Here is a 15,029-nt window from a genome sequence, read left to right as displayed (position 1 = left end):
ATCAGCCCTATTTTCTAAAAGTTTCCCAGGTAATTCTGAGGCAGAGTGAGGATTCAGAACTAGCTGCTTTGAGGTACCTGGAGAAACCCCAAACTTGAACATTTTGGATCTATAACATGTTAGCTAAAAATGGAAGAGTTTGTTCCTCATTGTCAAAACTGTGGTCAAAGGAAGGACCCTGGGAGCTGCCCCAGCTTTTTTGCTGATGTTATTATTGTTAGCAGGCTGAAAACTGAAAACTTTCCTTTTGAGGATGCTTGCCATGTTGTGGCTGGACCACCCCAGAGTTGGAAGGGCATGAATAAAGTATAATTATAAGTAAGCAGAGGCCAGCATCTGAGAGCAAGATGGGTGCTGTGAGTGACCTGGGCTCCCAGGAAACTTGTGAACCAGTGCTGCTTTCAACCCTGGCTATGTATCAGAATCCACTTGGGAATTCTTTTAAAAAATTACAAATGCCTAGGCTTCATCCTTAGAGATTCTAAATGCTTAGGTTAAGAGTGGGACTCAGGAATCTGCTTTCGACTGGGCACCCTAGTGGGTTCCCAGTTGGATGAGAACCAGGGATGTAGTGATTGTAAGACTAGTAGCAATTTTAGATATTTTCTTACCTAGTTACTACCATTACCCTTAATTAAGCCCACAGAGATAAGAAGAAGAGTATTAACCATGGACCCTGTAGCCAGGACTTGAATCAGGCCTGTCTGAGCCCTGAACCTAGAGCTCAAGCTCTCAGCCCCTGTTGTATGTAGGTGTAACCTGACTCCTACACTGCACAGTGGTCTCTTACCTCTTTTGATGTGGAAACAGCCATCTTAACCGGGTCTCTATTGTGTAAGTAATATAGTTTATGAGTCCTTCCTAGGCTGTTCAGATCCTTTACAACTGGAGAATTGTTTCTGGCTGGAGTTAGATATGGTGATTTGGACTTCTGGGGTTGTCCTGGAAGGCATCAGCCACTTCCTAGCTGGTCGTTTTTCCAGGCTGACTCAGGTTTCTGCTTTCCCATCATGCTGTTTGCCAACTCTGTGCTTATTAATGGGGAGCTAGGGGCAGTTAGCTCAAAAAAAGAAGGTTCCTGAGGGACATGATTCTTCTCCTTGGAGATCTGAAAGGCTTTGAGCAGGCCGTGAGGAGTTATGGTGAGACCTGGATACTTTTGGATGCTCTTAGGGATGGTCCTGGAAGTTGTTCCAGGTAGTGAGATTAGCATGCATAGAGGCTGTGGTCAAGGAGACTTGCATTGATGGAGGAGTTGGGGAGATTTGAACATAAAGGCTTCTAAAGCCCTCCCAGCCATGGGGGTCCTTGAGTGTCTGGTGCTTGCCTGGAGAGCAGCTTCCAGTGACGGAGTGGTGGGCAGCACCCTTGCCCATGCAGACCCTTGCCTGTGTGTCCTTGCTTGACTCCCTAGCCCTCTGACCTAAGCCCTGAATGCCCAGTGGCCCGCTGTGCACAGGTTTGAAAAGGGGTGGGTGCTGATATGGACTGTTGTTAGGTAGCCTGGGTTGTTCACATTTTCCTGAGCATTTACTGTGTGCAGACTATAAATTAGGCACCTTAGATGTAGGGTCTCATTCTGTCTATGTCTCCCAGTTTTTATATATGAGGATGCTAAAACTCAGACATGTTAAGTACTATAATTTGCTCCATGATTACTGTATTAGTCCTCTATTGCTATGTAACAAATTACCCCGCACTTAGCAGCTTAATAATAAGGATTTCTCTCTCACAGTCTCTGTGGGTGAAGAATCCAAGAGTGGCTTAGCTGGGTGATCCTGGCTTAGGGTCTCTCAGGAAGTTGTATTCAAGATGTTGGCTGGGACTATAGTCATCTGAAGGCTTGACTGGGGAGGGGAAGTCTGGTTCCAAGGTGGTTCATGCACAATTCCTGGCTGTCGGCAGGAGTCCTCTGTTCCTTGCCATGTGGAACTGTTCATACAGCCACTGAGTGTCCTCATGGCATGGCAGTTGACTTTCCCTAGAATGAGTGATCCAAGAGAACAAGACAGACGTCAGCAATGATTTTTGTGACGTGGCTTAGAAGTCACATACTCTCATTTGCACAGTATCCTATTAGTATCACAGAGCAGCCTTCTTCACTGAGGGGCACTATATAAGAGCTGGACACCAGCAAGTAGGAAGTGGGGGAACCCTTGGAGGCTGCCTGCCACAGGCCTCAGGTCAGATCAAATATAGGTGGTTTAACTCCGGAGCTTTCACAATTCTGCCTCTGACAGTGCCCCAGCTGTGTGACCTTGGGTAAGTCACTTCACTTCTCTTGAGTTTTAGTTTCTTCATTCATAGAGTGGGGATAGTAAGAGTACCTCCCTCACAGGGTTATTTGGATAATTAAATGAGATAATGCATATAGAGTACTTAGCACGGAGGCTGGAATCTAGTAAAACAACATCAACCATTTTTGAATGTGTAGTGCATACCAGGCATTGTGTCGAGCGGTTAAAGACTTTATATGTGTTACCTTATTTAATTCCCAATTTACCCTAGCAGATGCAATTATTATTTCATTTACAGATGTAAACGAAATATTTACAGAGGTAAATGAAATAATAATTGCATCTCAGCCTCCTGAGTATCTAGGACTACAGGCATATCCCACCATGCTTGGCTAATTTTTTTAAAATTATTTTAAGAGACATGATTTAAGAGACTGTGTTGCCCAGGCTGATCTTGGACTCCTGGCCTCAAGCGATTAGGCACAAACTGTCAAGCCTGACTCTTATAGTTGAAATTCTTAAGAGAAATTTTTCCTCATCAGCTAGGACTACATGTATGTACTTAATTCTTTCCTTTTAATTATCAATTTTCAGAGTAAGCAGTTGGTGCCCCACTTATCTTTAATGGTGACTTGTGGGTGTGTAACTGCTTAGTTTTGTTTTTGGTGAGCAGTCTCTCTCCTCCATCATAATGGACTCATGGGTGTTGGTCCATCCTTTGTGTCTCAGTCAGCTTTAGTCACCATTCTTTTTGGTATATAAATTGCTCTGTCCTTGACCAGTAGCATCCCTTTTATGTTGGCTCCTGTATCTTTTTAACATGATCCCATTCATTTTTTATCACTTCCCTGCTTTTTGGCCCAACAAGATCCCCAGGGTTATGTTGAATATTTTCTGCTGCAGACCTGGAATTAGGCATTTCTTCAGGGGGTTTCTTTTAGTGGGGAATAATATTTAGAAACCACAATCTGGGTGAAGGCTGCTCAGTATTACTGGGTGGCCATTGCTTTTAGGCCTTTGCCATGAACAGAGCTAGTAAATAGTTATTTTTTAAAAGGAAAAAAGTCATGAGTTCATAGTTAGGGTAGATGATATTATTTCACCGTAATTCTTCCTTTTCTCCTTACTCCTTGTCTTACCTTCACTGTGGGTGGTGTGTATCTCCCTACCCTATTGACTTTGGGCTTGGCCCCGTGACTTGGTTTTGCCCATGGAATGTGGGCAGCATGGCAGTGTGCAGATCTGAGCTGAGCTGGTAAGAGGTGTGGCAAGCCTTGGCCAGCTGTCCTGGAACTTCCTTTTTCTCTATGATGTACCGGTAACTCTTGCTTGTTTATTCTTAGTCCTCAAAGGAGGACATTATAGATGACCTGAACTGACCTGAGGTCTAGATTCCACATTGAGATAAACCAAAGCCAACCCGGCAGAGCTGAGCTGAGCTGAGCTGAACAGCATCATCTGTAGACCTATGAGCAGGAAATCAGTGTTATCATTGGAAGCATCTGAGATTTGAGGATTGTTATACCACATTGTCTTGTAAAAAATTTAACTAATATAATATTGATTTTTTCAATTCGAATTCAACATTATAGCTATATTATAGTTGTTATTTAATTCCCTCGATATTTATATATTTTATTTTACAATGACAGTTTTGGTTCCCAGCCACATTAGTTACTTTTTTTATATTATCCCATCAAATATATGTAAAATAACTTAAAATAATAATATCAGTATTATTTTACTGATATTATTAGTAGTCTACTAATCAGCAGACTACTGGTCAAAGTTTAACATTTCTTTGCAGTTTCATTTGCAGTTAATTCTTTTACTTCTTGTCTTCTCTCTTTCCTGCTACTTACCTACCGAAGGAGGCCTCCCTCCTGGACTTTTCCCCTAAAAGTCTTTGGAAGCACCAGGACAGAAAAGGAGGGCTATGCTAACTTGGTTCTGGAGGGTCTGCATACTGAGATACCCTGTTGTAGTCCCAGTACCTGGAACACATTACATACTCAAGAAATATTTGTTGAATGAGTAGACTATGAATGAATGCCTAAATGAGAGGGGAAGCTCCATAGCAGAACATTATCTGGCTGTGTTTAGGCATATTGCCAAGGGGGTGTGCCAACCAAGGGAGCGGTATTACCACGGTGTCTGTTTTGTGGTGTAACCACTTCCCCCAAAGCAAGGGTATTTCCTGGTGAGCTCAGCCTTTTGAAGATTCACATTTCCAAAAGCAGTTGATAACTGAGGGTGGAGCTGTGGCTTTTCATGACTTCTGCTGGTTTCAGCAAGGGGGACCACAAAGAACATTTCAAGGCTTAGAGGAAGCCAGGCAGACGGTGAGTTAAGGATTGGCAGAGAGTAAGGAAAATGGAAGTTACAAATATGGAACTATAACTGCCCTGTCTCCTGGTGACTCTAACAAGTGACCAAATTTATCAAGAGTTGGTGTATTAATGCAGATAGAGTTTTGCAGCATAATAGCTTACATCTGTGTTGAACTTACAAGTTGTGGCCTAGAATCTCATTGCCACTGTGATAGATGGGGTTGCAGGGTGGATTCCTGGGTGGATTCCTGCCTGCCAGGGCGTAGGGCAAGGGCTGCCTTGTAAGGGAGGTCTATCCAAAAGTCCTGGTGGCAGCAGCCTTCTAAGAGGGTATGTTTTCAGGGTGGTGGTTTGTCTCTGTCAGAATTCCCTACCAAATCTGTCTGTCGGTGTGCCCAGTTCCCAGCCTATGGAATTGGAAGGTGCAGCAGTGTCTCAGAGGCTAGTCTAAATGTCAGAACTGTTTTTGTCATTAGTTTTAGCATGGAGCAGCATCAAGGGGGAACAGCTGTTCTTAGAATGTGCTGAAAATGGGCACAGCCTGTGCTTTATTCAGCCCAGGGTTCTGTCGGAGCTGACCTCTTGGGTCTGTTAAAGATACACAGTTTGAAGAACATGAACTTTGATCTAATGAAGCTGAGGTTGAGTCCCAGCCTCACCCTTCTAGCTTGGAGTCTTTGGACAAGTCATGTATTTTCTTTATGCCTCGATTTTCTCATGTATTAAGTTGGTGGGGGGTGGAAATCGTATCTTTTACCTTACAGCGAGCGTGTAAGAACTTAGCATGGTGCCTATACAAAGCAAGTTCCTAGTCACACGTGGCTGTCATTTCACCAATGTATAGTTTGAATATACACCGTGGGTTATGGATGGGAGGTTGTTGCTTAGAATATTCAGTGATGCCTGTGCAGGAGCCAGTGCCCCACAGGAGGTGATACCTGAGTAGCAGAGTGTTTAAGAGCATGGTACCTGGGATCCTTCAGACCTAGGTTTCACATCCTGGTCCTCTGGAGAGCTGGGAGGCTGAGGTCTAGAACAAGACATACACACGATGGTGCCCTAAGGGCCCTGCAAACATCATGTGGGATGTTTGGACATTAGCGATAATGTCCCAACCCCACTCAGCCTTGAATAAGGAGTTTGAGCTTTATCTTGTTAGCCCTGGGCATTCACTGAGAGATTAAAAAAAACAAAAAATAGAGACAAAGTCTTGCTATGTTGCTCAGGCTAAAGTGCAACCCCTCTCAGCCTTGGGGTTGAGGCATTATCACTAGCCCTTGAAGGCTGAAAGAGATCATATCTTATTGTTGATTTGGGGAGTTGGGGCAGTTGGAAAGGAAATTTCAGGCAGAATGAATAACCCACTGAAAAGGTAGGTGATGTGTTTAGCAAAATTTAATACTACTTTTGGTGTTCTTGAGAGAAGAAAAGGAAAACCTGTTCTTCCCTTAGGTCTGTGCTCTGCCAGGGCATCATTGCCAGGAATATTGGTGCATGCCAAAGGCTTACCAGAAGTCAATGTTTCATTCCCTGCCTACTGGCAGCCGGGGCATGGGTATACAGTGGGCCCCATGGGTATACAGTGGGCCCCAGTGTGATGGAAATGAACTGCAGTGAGGTGGGAAGCTTCTCTAAGTGCTCATGGTTTTTCCAGTCTTCTCACTGCACCTGCCAACATTGTTCCATCCCCACTGTCAGATTTCCCAGTAGTCAGCCCTGCCTTCACTCATTTGCTTATTTGTCAGCTACCGTGCTAAATGCTGGAGAGATGATGATGAAGAAGACCTCGGCACATTCCAACTTGAGCCAGGCAGATGTGTAAATAAATAGTAAACAAGTATTCAGAGGTGGGAGGGGCTGGCATATCAAGGAGAGAGTGAGTGTGGAATGGGCAGGAGGCAAGAAGCATGTCCCACAGGAGGGATATTTGAATAAGGGAGCCAGGAGAACGGGGTGGCCAAAAGCATTGCAAAAGCAGAAAAATTCGGATGGATGTGGGTGTTTCGAGAACAGTGAGAAGTTTGTCATGACTGGAGAAGTGTATCTAGGTCTCTTCTGCAAGACCAGGACCAAAATCCAGAGTAGGAGTGGCCAGGAAATACAAGGAACAGTGGTGAGGTCAGCAGCAAAGGAGGTGGCAAGAAAGGAAGAGCCTCAAGCTTGACTGGGAGCAAGAGATTCAGAGGCCTTACCCTGAAACCTGGACACACAAGGCCTGGCATCTCTTTGAGGAGCATGGACATGTGTCAAGAGAGCAAGATTGGGCCAGGCAGTTTGAGTTGGGTTGGAGAGGGCAGTGAGGCTTGGAAGGGAGGCTTAGATGTGCCTGACTAAGAAGTTTGACCTTTATCTTGTTAGCCCTGGGCATTCACTGAGCGATTAAAAAAAAAAAATAGAGACAAAGAGACAAAGTCTTGCTATGTTACCCAGGCTAAAGTACAATGGCATGATCGTAGCTCACTGCAGCCTCAAACTCCTGGGCTGAAGCAATCCTCCTGCCTTAGCCTCCCGAGTAGCTGGGACTACAGGTATATGCCAGCACACCCAGCCCTCTGAAAGATTTTAAAAGGGAAGTACCACGGATATATTTGTATTTTGGGACGTTCATTTCAACTGAGACAGAACCAAATGCAGTCAGGGAAACTAGGAGGATTTTGCAGCAGTCTGCATGAGGCAAGGTGGTCACACTGGAGAGGAGGAGAAGGCATGTTGTTACACTGGTTGTGAGGCTGCTGTGAGGGCCAAGATGAGAGGAAGCAGGCTTTAGGTATGCCTGGAGAAAAGTGGGCTGTCCACTTAGGGAGCAGAAGGAAGAACAAGGGACAAGGAAGGAGGCAGAGAAAGTGGCCCTAGAGGTAGGAGGAGTCCTAGTTAAGTCAAACAGGGTGATCAGCAATGTTTGCTTGTAGGGAAGGAGGCCAGAAGGGCCAGAGACAGCTGATGGCCTGAAAGAAGGCTGAAGGACTCAGGAGGCCTAGGTGGGAGAACTACTTGAGCTTAGGCATTTAAGGCCGGCCTGGGCAGCATAGCAAGACCCCATCTTACCATCGTCATCATCGCCATCATCACTGAAGGACCAAAAGTCAAGAAGAGAGCAAAGCACAGATTTGGTTAGGGGAAGAGGGGGGAAGCCAGGAAATAATGGAGGGAGATGGATTTCAGTGTTCAGGGTCTTCGAGGTAGGATGGCTCTAGTAACTATGCTTGAAGGTGTGACGGCAGTGCCTTTGTGGAGCAGAGGAGGTTGAGGCACGGGGGTATCCAGAAGTGAGAAGTTTAGTGAAGTATGTTGAGATGACAACACAAGAATGGGAGGAGGGGAAGACTCGAGCCGGAGCTACAGGCAAGGGAGCATCATTCGGGGAGAGCAGACAGCATCATGAAGAGGAATTAGAGGTGCCAGGACCTGGCTTGGGCTTCCCAGAAGACAAGCTGTGGGCCTGGACTGTGGGCCTTTGAGTTGAGGAACCAGAGTGTCCCCAGTATCTACTGCTGGGTTCAAGGCACAGACCAGGTGCTCAGTGTTAGTGGAAGGCAGTCCAGGGGTGGTCTGAGTGGGCCTGCCGGTCCTCTCTCTCTTCCTTATTGTCTGTGGCCCTGAGGGAACCTGCTAGGTGGTGTTTTAAGGAAAAGGCAGATCTGGTTAGAGTGAGGAGGTGGGAGCGGCATTAACAGAAATGTTTTGAGACAAAGGAGGCATTCTGCAGATAAAAGACATACTCCTGTGGGGCGCTTACTGTAGAGTCATTTGATTTCATCCTTCCCTGTATCAGGCTGGAGCTTGAGACCTTGGAGCTTGACTTGGCCAGGATCTGTTGGGTCCCTTTCTGGTTTACAGAAAGGCTGGCCTGCCGGAATGGAAGACTCCCTGCAGGAGTCCACAGTTTGCTCCAGGCCACATGACACGTTGCAGTTCAGGAAAACACTGCCTGTGGGTCCAGGAACCTGACCCTTTGGCCTTTTGTCTGGATGCCGTTTGCCTGCTCTGAAGAAGCGGGCATTCCAGAAAGCCGAGATCAGTGTTGGATGTCGGACAAACCCTGTGTGTCTTTGCTGCTCCTTGGAATCACAATGTTTGGCCTTCGGAAAGGGAATAATGTGGCCAGCAGGCAGTCATTTGTAAAGTGGAGATCGGTTTCACTGACATCATTAAAACCCCTCTCTCAGGTCACATGCTGGGCATTTTTCTCAGACCATTTCTCTCCACTACACCAGCCTAGTCTAATCCACTGCCACTCCTCCTCCGAATGATGGCAGCAGCCTTTTCCTGTCTCCCCATGTTCAGTTCCATTCCCTAGCTCCCCTTTGGAACCAGAGACATTTTTCTAAAGCCAAAGTCTGACCATGCCCCTGCCCTGCTTAGAGCCTTCTGTGGCTCCCCACTGCTCCTAGGATGCAGATCCACCTTTGCAGCCTCCCAGGCTCTGTGAAATAGGCCAGCAGCAGACTCCCAACTCCCTCCTGCTCCAGTTCACTACCTCATGTGCCCACAACAGCCTCTTTGGTGTTCCCTCCTGTCTCAGCACCTCCCGACAGGTTGTGTCCTCTGCCTGGAATGCTCTGCTCTGCCTCCTGGAGATCATGAGCAGTGAGAGCTTTGAGGTAGTGTTCCCGTGTCTCATGCTCCCTCTCAGAGCCGCCTCATACTTCTTACATATGGCAACTGTTCACCCTCATACTGAAATATTACAGCTTTTACAAGTTTGAATTATGAGTTCAAAGTCAGTCCCCCTCCTGCTTTATGAACTCCAGGAATGCATAGCTCATGCCAGTACATCTTCATCCCTGGCTCCTGTGTCCTAATGCAGTGCCTGATGTTGTTTGTCATTTTTCAAATACATTTAGGATATAGCAATAGTAATAATACTAAGCTCCATCAAATCCTTTCCACTTCTATGCTGTACTGCCTCTCTTTGTTCAAAAAACTGGATCAGGTAGTAGGGGCATTCTTGGTGTCCACCAGTTGGGGCCAAGGCATAGAAAGGATGGTTCCCAGCATAAGACTCATTAGAGCTGTTGTTACTTAGCACCCAAAGGCTGAACAGCTGTCTCATTTGTACCACTCTGAGTTCACATTTGTTATTTGCACATTTTCTAGTAATTGCTCTATCTGTTTTCACAATTTCTACTCTCAATGGAAACAGAGTAGAAAAGGAATTCCCCACCTCCATTCATTTCATGGTGTAGATAGGAGTAGAGGCTGGAGTTCCTCTCTGAGGCCTGGGAAAAGACCTGCCTGAAGGGTGGGGAAAGCCCACTGGAGTCTGAACTGGCTGCACACACAGGCCAGCAGCACATTTGATCTAACACTTTGCAACTTTGAGACTCATTTTTCTTCTCCTTCTTGAGCATGGACATGACATTAATGTTGGTTAGAAACCAAATTTCCTTTTAAATGAATTAATAACACAAAACAGAGCCTTTGGTGAACAGCTGTTTTCATCCATGCAGACTTGGCGCCTGGTTGGAATTTTTGTCTGCAAGGAAAAGAGGGTTTGTTTAGACTCTTGTCACAGGAACAACTGCATGATCCCAGGAAGTTTGGGGTAGAGAGAAGATCATAACTTTTGGAGGCAGGAAGGTCTGCATTTGAAACTTGGCTCTGCTACTCTCCAGCTGTGTGATCATAGGCAAGTTCCCTCATCTTTCTGTGTCTCCATTTTCTTCTTTGTAAAGTAGAAATGATACCCATCTCACAGTGTTATGATGGTTAAGGAGACTGTGTAAGAGGGGGCCTCGTATGGGCCTGGCACATGGCAGAAACTCTCACAAGTTGTTTCTTCATTTTTGAGAGAGGTCAGGGATGTAATGAGAAAAGCAATAGGCAGTGCTAATAAGTCAAGCTGAGAAGGGCTCTGGGCTCAGCAATAAAGCTTCCCAAGGGTAGGACCTTATCTGTCATTGCTATATCCCTTATGGTAAGCAGTGAGTAAGCCGTGTCTGGTACATGACAGGATCAATACTTGTCAATACTTGTTTGATGAATGACAGGTATGTAGAAAAGCATTTCCTTAAGAGCTTGGGCTCTAGAATGAGAAGGACTTGGGTTTCTATCTCTGTTACCATGGTCAAGTCACTGAGTCTTTCTGAATCTCAGTTTCTGTATCTGTAAAATGGAGATTATAATATGACTACCTCAAAAGAATTGGACATGAGGACAGCATGAGATTATTTTCAGCGTTATTGAGGTATAATTTACATATAAACTGTGCATACTAAAGTCAACAATTTGATATGTATGTATCTGTAAAACCATCACCATCTCAATATAATGAACATACCTATCACCCTAAAAGTTTTTGCATGCGTCTTTGCAATCCCTTCCTCCTCTTCCACTCCTTCCACTGTTCTTAAACTAGGTGGTATACATCCTTAAAGTTTGTTATTCTGTTTCAAAATTGTTCTGACTATTCTAATCCTTGGCATTTCCATATGCATTTTAGAATCAACTTGTTAAGTTTTACCAAAGAAGTCTGCTGGGATTTTATTTGGGATTGTGGTGAATCTGTAGATCCATTTGGGGAGAATTGAGTCACCTGAATGTGAAACACAATGTATCTCCAAGTATTAAGAACTCGTAACACAGTATATCACCTCATATATATAGGGCTTCTCTAATTTATGTTAGTAATGTTATATAGTTTGCATTGTATAGGTCTTATACATCTTTTGCCAAATATGTGGAGGATTTTTACACAGATGATGATGTCTCTGTGAATAATGACAGTCTTGTTTCTTTCTGAACTGGATGCTATTGTTTCTTTTTCTTGCCTTGTTGCATGGGCTACAGCCTCTAGTACAGTGTTGGGTAGAAGTGGTGAGAGCAGATATCCTTGGTGTGGTCCTGATCTTAGAATAAAAGTGATCTTTCCCCATTAAGGATGATGTTTGCTGTTAGCTGTAGGTTTTTCATAGATGCCTTTTTTTTAAAATCAGGTTAAGGAAATTTCCTTGTATTCCTAATTTATTAAGTGTTTAATCTAGAATGGGTATTTGAGTTTTATCAAATACTTTTCCTGTATCTATTGAGATAAAATCGTTTTTCTTTTTTAGTCCATTACTGTAGAGAATGTCATTGATTGATTTTTGAATATGAAACCAACCTTGTATTCCTGTGGTAAACCTCACTTGGTCATGATGAATTATCCTTTTTGTATGTTGTTGGATTTGATTTGCTAACATTTTGTTTAGGATTTCTGCATCTGTGTTCATATGGAATATTGATCCATATTTTTCCTTTTCTGTAATGTTTTTGTCTGGTTTTGGTATCAGTATAATGCTGCCCTCACAAAATGAGTTGAGAAATATTCCTTCCTTTTCAATTTTCTACAAGAGTTTGTATAGAATTAGTATGAGTCTTTCTTAAATATTTGGTAGACATCAACAGTAGAGCCACCTAGGTCTGGAGTTTTCTCTGTGTAAGTTTTTTTTTCTATTAAATAGACTTTATTTTTAAGAACACTTTTAGGTTTCTAGCAAAACTGAGCAGAAAGTACAGAGAATTCCTATATATCTTCCTTCTCCATATATGCACAGCCTCCCTCACTGTAGGCATTCTCCCTCAGAGTGGTGGATTTGTTAAAATTGATGACCCTACACTGATGCAACATCACCCAAAGTTCATAGTTTTCATTAAAGTTAATTTGTGGTGTTGCACATTTCATCAGTTTTGACAAATGTATAATCACATGTATCTACCATTATAGGGTCATACAGACTAGTTTTACTATTCTAAAAATCCTCTGTGCCCCTCCTATTCATCTGTTCCTCTCTCCTAACCCCTGACACCACTGGTCTTTTTACTGTCTCCATAGTTTTATCTTTTCCAGAATGTCATATAGTTAGAATGATATAGTATGTAGCCTTTTCAGATTGTGTTATTTCATATAAGCATTTATGTTTTCTTCATGTCTTTGCATGACCTGATAGCTCATTTCTTTTTAGTGCTGAATAACTTATTGTTTGCATATACCACAGTTTATCCATTCACCTATTGAGGGATATCTTGATTGCTTCCAAGTTTTGGCAATTATGAATAAAGCTTCTATGACGATCCATGTGCAGATTTTTGTGTGGACACAAGTTTTCAACCCATTTGGGTAAATACCAATGAGAGTAATTGCTAGATCATTGTGGAAAGCTTTTAAACTATGAATTTAATTTCTCTAACTATTCAGGTTATCTATTTCTTTTTTAGTGAGTTTTGGTTGTGTTTTTCAATGAGCCTATGCATTTCATCATAAGTTGTTAAATTTATTCCCATGAAGTTGTTCATTATATTCCCTTATTAATCTTTTAATATCTGTAGAATCTGTCATGGTGTCCCCTGCTCTTATTCCTCATATTGGTAATTTGTATCTCTTTGCTTTTTTTCCCCTGATCAGTCCAGCTAAAATTTATTAATGTTATTGATCTCAAAGAGAGCTTTTGGTTTCATTATTTTTTCTGTGGCTTTTCTATTTTCTGATCCATTGATTTCTGTTCATATTCTTTTTCTGCTTACTTTGGGTTTAATTTACTCTTCTTTAATTATAGTTTCTTAAAGTAGAAGCTGAAGTCAATGATATGAGCACTTTCTTCATTTTTTGAACTCCCGACCTCAGGTGATCCACCCGCCTTGGCCCCCAAAGTGCCTGGATTACAGGCGTGAGCCACCACGCCCGGCCTGTACTTTCTTCATTTCTAATGTAGGCATCTAATGCTATACATTTTCTTTTAAGTGCTGCTCTAGCTTGGTACCACACATTTTGACATTTTGGGCTTTCATTTCCATTAAATTAAAAATGCTTCCTAATTTTACTTTTGATTTCTAAAGATGTCTTATTTAGTTTCCAAATATTTGAGGAATGTCTTGGTATATTCCTGCTATTGATTTTTTTTTCTTTTTTTTCTTTCTTTTTTTTCATTTTTATTTTTTTTGAGACGGAATTTTGCTCTTGTTGCTCAGGCTGGAGTGCAATGGCGCGATCTTTGCTCACTGCAACCTCCGCCTCCTGGGTTCAAGCAATTTTCCTGCTTCAGCCTCCTGAGTAGCTGGGATTACAGGCATGTGCCACCACGCCCAGCTAATTTTTTTGTATTTTTTGTAGAGATGGGGTTTCGCCATGTTGGTCAGGCCAGTCTTGAACACCTGACCTCAGGTGATTCACCCACCCTGGCTTTCCAAAATGCTGGGATTATAGGTGTGAGCCACCACACCTGGCCTCTGGTATTGATTTCTAAGTCCATTATGGTTAGAGAACATACTTTGTATCACTTACATTACTTTAAATTTATTGAGACTAGTGGCTAAGATTATGGTCAATCTTGGCAAATGTTTGGTGTGAACCTGAGAACAAAACAAAACAAAACAAAAACAGCCAGGCATGGTGGTGCATGCCTGCTGTAGTCCCAGCTATTAGGAGGCTGAGATGGGAGGATTACTTGAACCCAGGAGGTTGGGGCTGTAGTGAGCCGTAGTTCTGCCACTGTACTCAAGCCTGGGTCAAGACCCTGTCTCAAAACAAAAAAAAGGTAAGTTCACACTGTTTTTTGTTCCTTTTTTCTTTCTTTTCTGACTTCTTTTTATTTAATTGAGCACACTTCATGATTCCACCTTAACTCTTTCATTGGCTTACGAGGTATAATTTCTTTTAGTGCTTGGTTTAGGGTTCTTAGTATTTATTTTAAACTTATCATAGCCTACTTTCAAGTTGATAATACACCATTTTATGTATAATGTAAGACATTTGCAACAGTGTATGTCTGTTTACCTCCCTCCTATTCTTTGCAGTATTGTTGTTATACATTTTTCTTCTACATATGCAATCATTTCTATATTGTTATTATATTTGCATTAAACAATAATTTGTTAAAGTCTGTTGTCTTTTAAAGAAAATTTTAAAAGTGCATATAATCGGGTACACAAATCTTAAGGGTATAACTCAGTGCATTTTTACAAAGCAAACAAACAATGTAGCCACCATCTAGATCAAGATATACAAACATACCAGCATCCCAGAAGCCTACCTCATGCCCCCTCGAAGTCATCAGCTATATACAAATGTAACCACGATTCTATCACCATAGGTAGTTTTGTCTGGTTTTGAAATTCATATAAAGAGAATCGTAAAATATCTATGTTTTGTCTGTCTTTTTTCACTTGACATTATATATGTGAGATTTATCATGTTTTTATGTGTAGCCAGAGTTTTTTCTGTTCTCATTTTTGTATAGTATTCCATTCATTTTATGAGTAGATCATATTTTATTTATCTTTTTCAATGGTGATGGATATTTTGGGTTTCTGGTTTGAAGCTATTATGACTAGTGATGCCACATACATCCTTGAACATGCTTTTTGTTAGACATAAACACTCATTTTTCTTGGATGCAATATGTGGGAGTGAAATTGCTGGCTCATAAGGTATGTGTATATTCAGCTTAATAGATACTGCCAAACTGTTTTTTTTTTTTTTTTTAAT

The 15,029-nt window shown here is 42.5% G+C and overlaps 1 protein-coding gene across 11 annotated transcripts in view; it reads left to right on the top strand.

The window, feature by feature from the left end:
* Nucleotides 1–15,029, top strand: part of RALGPS1 (Ral GEF with PH domain and SH3 binding motif 1) — a 379,879-nt gene that overhangs the window by 116,446 nt on the left and 248,404 nt on the right. Inside the window, exon 5 of one of the 11 annotated variants that reach the window (XM_037745927.1) lies at nt 8,405–12,423. The exons of the other annotated variants lie outside the window; for them this stretch is intronic. Coding sequence (XP_037601855.1) covers nt 8,405–8,515 — 111 coding nt within the window. The 3' untranslated portion in view covers nt 8,516–12,423. Of the gene's footprint in view, nt 1–8,404; nt 12,424–15,029 lie in introns of those variants that run through there. 11 annotated transcript variants of the gene reach the window in all.

Source organism: Cebus imitator, unplaced genomic scaffold (genome assembly GCF_001604975.1).
Source record: "Cebus imitator isolate Cc_AM_T3 unplaced genomic scaffold, Cebus_imitator-1.0 Scaffold216, whole genome shotgun sequence".
In the NCBI taxonomy this organism is placed as follows: domain Eukaryota; kingdom Metazoa; phylum Chordata; class Mammalia; order Primates; family Cebidae; genus Cebus; species Cebus imitator.
This window is presented reverse-complemented; position numbering and strand designations above follow the sequence as displayed.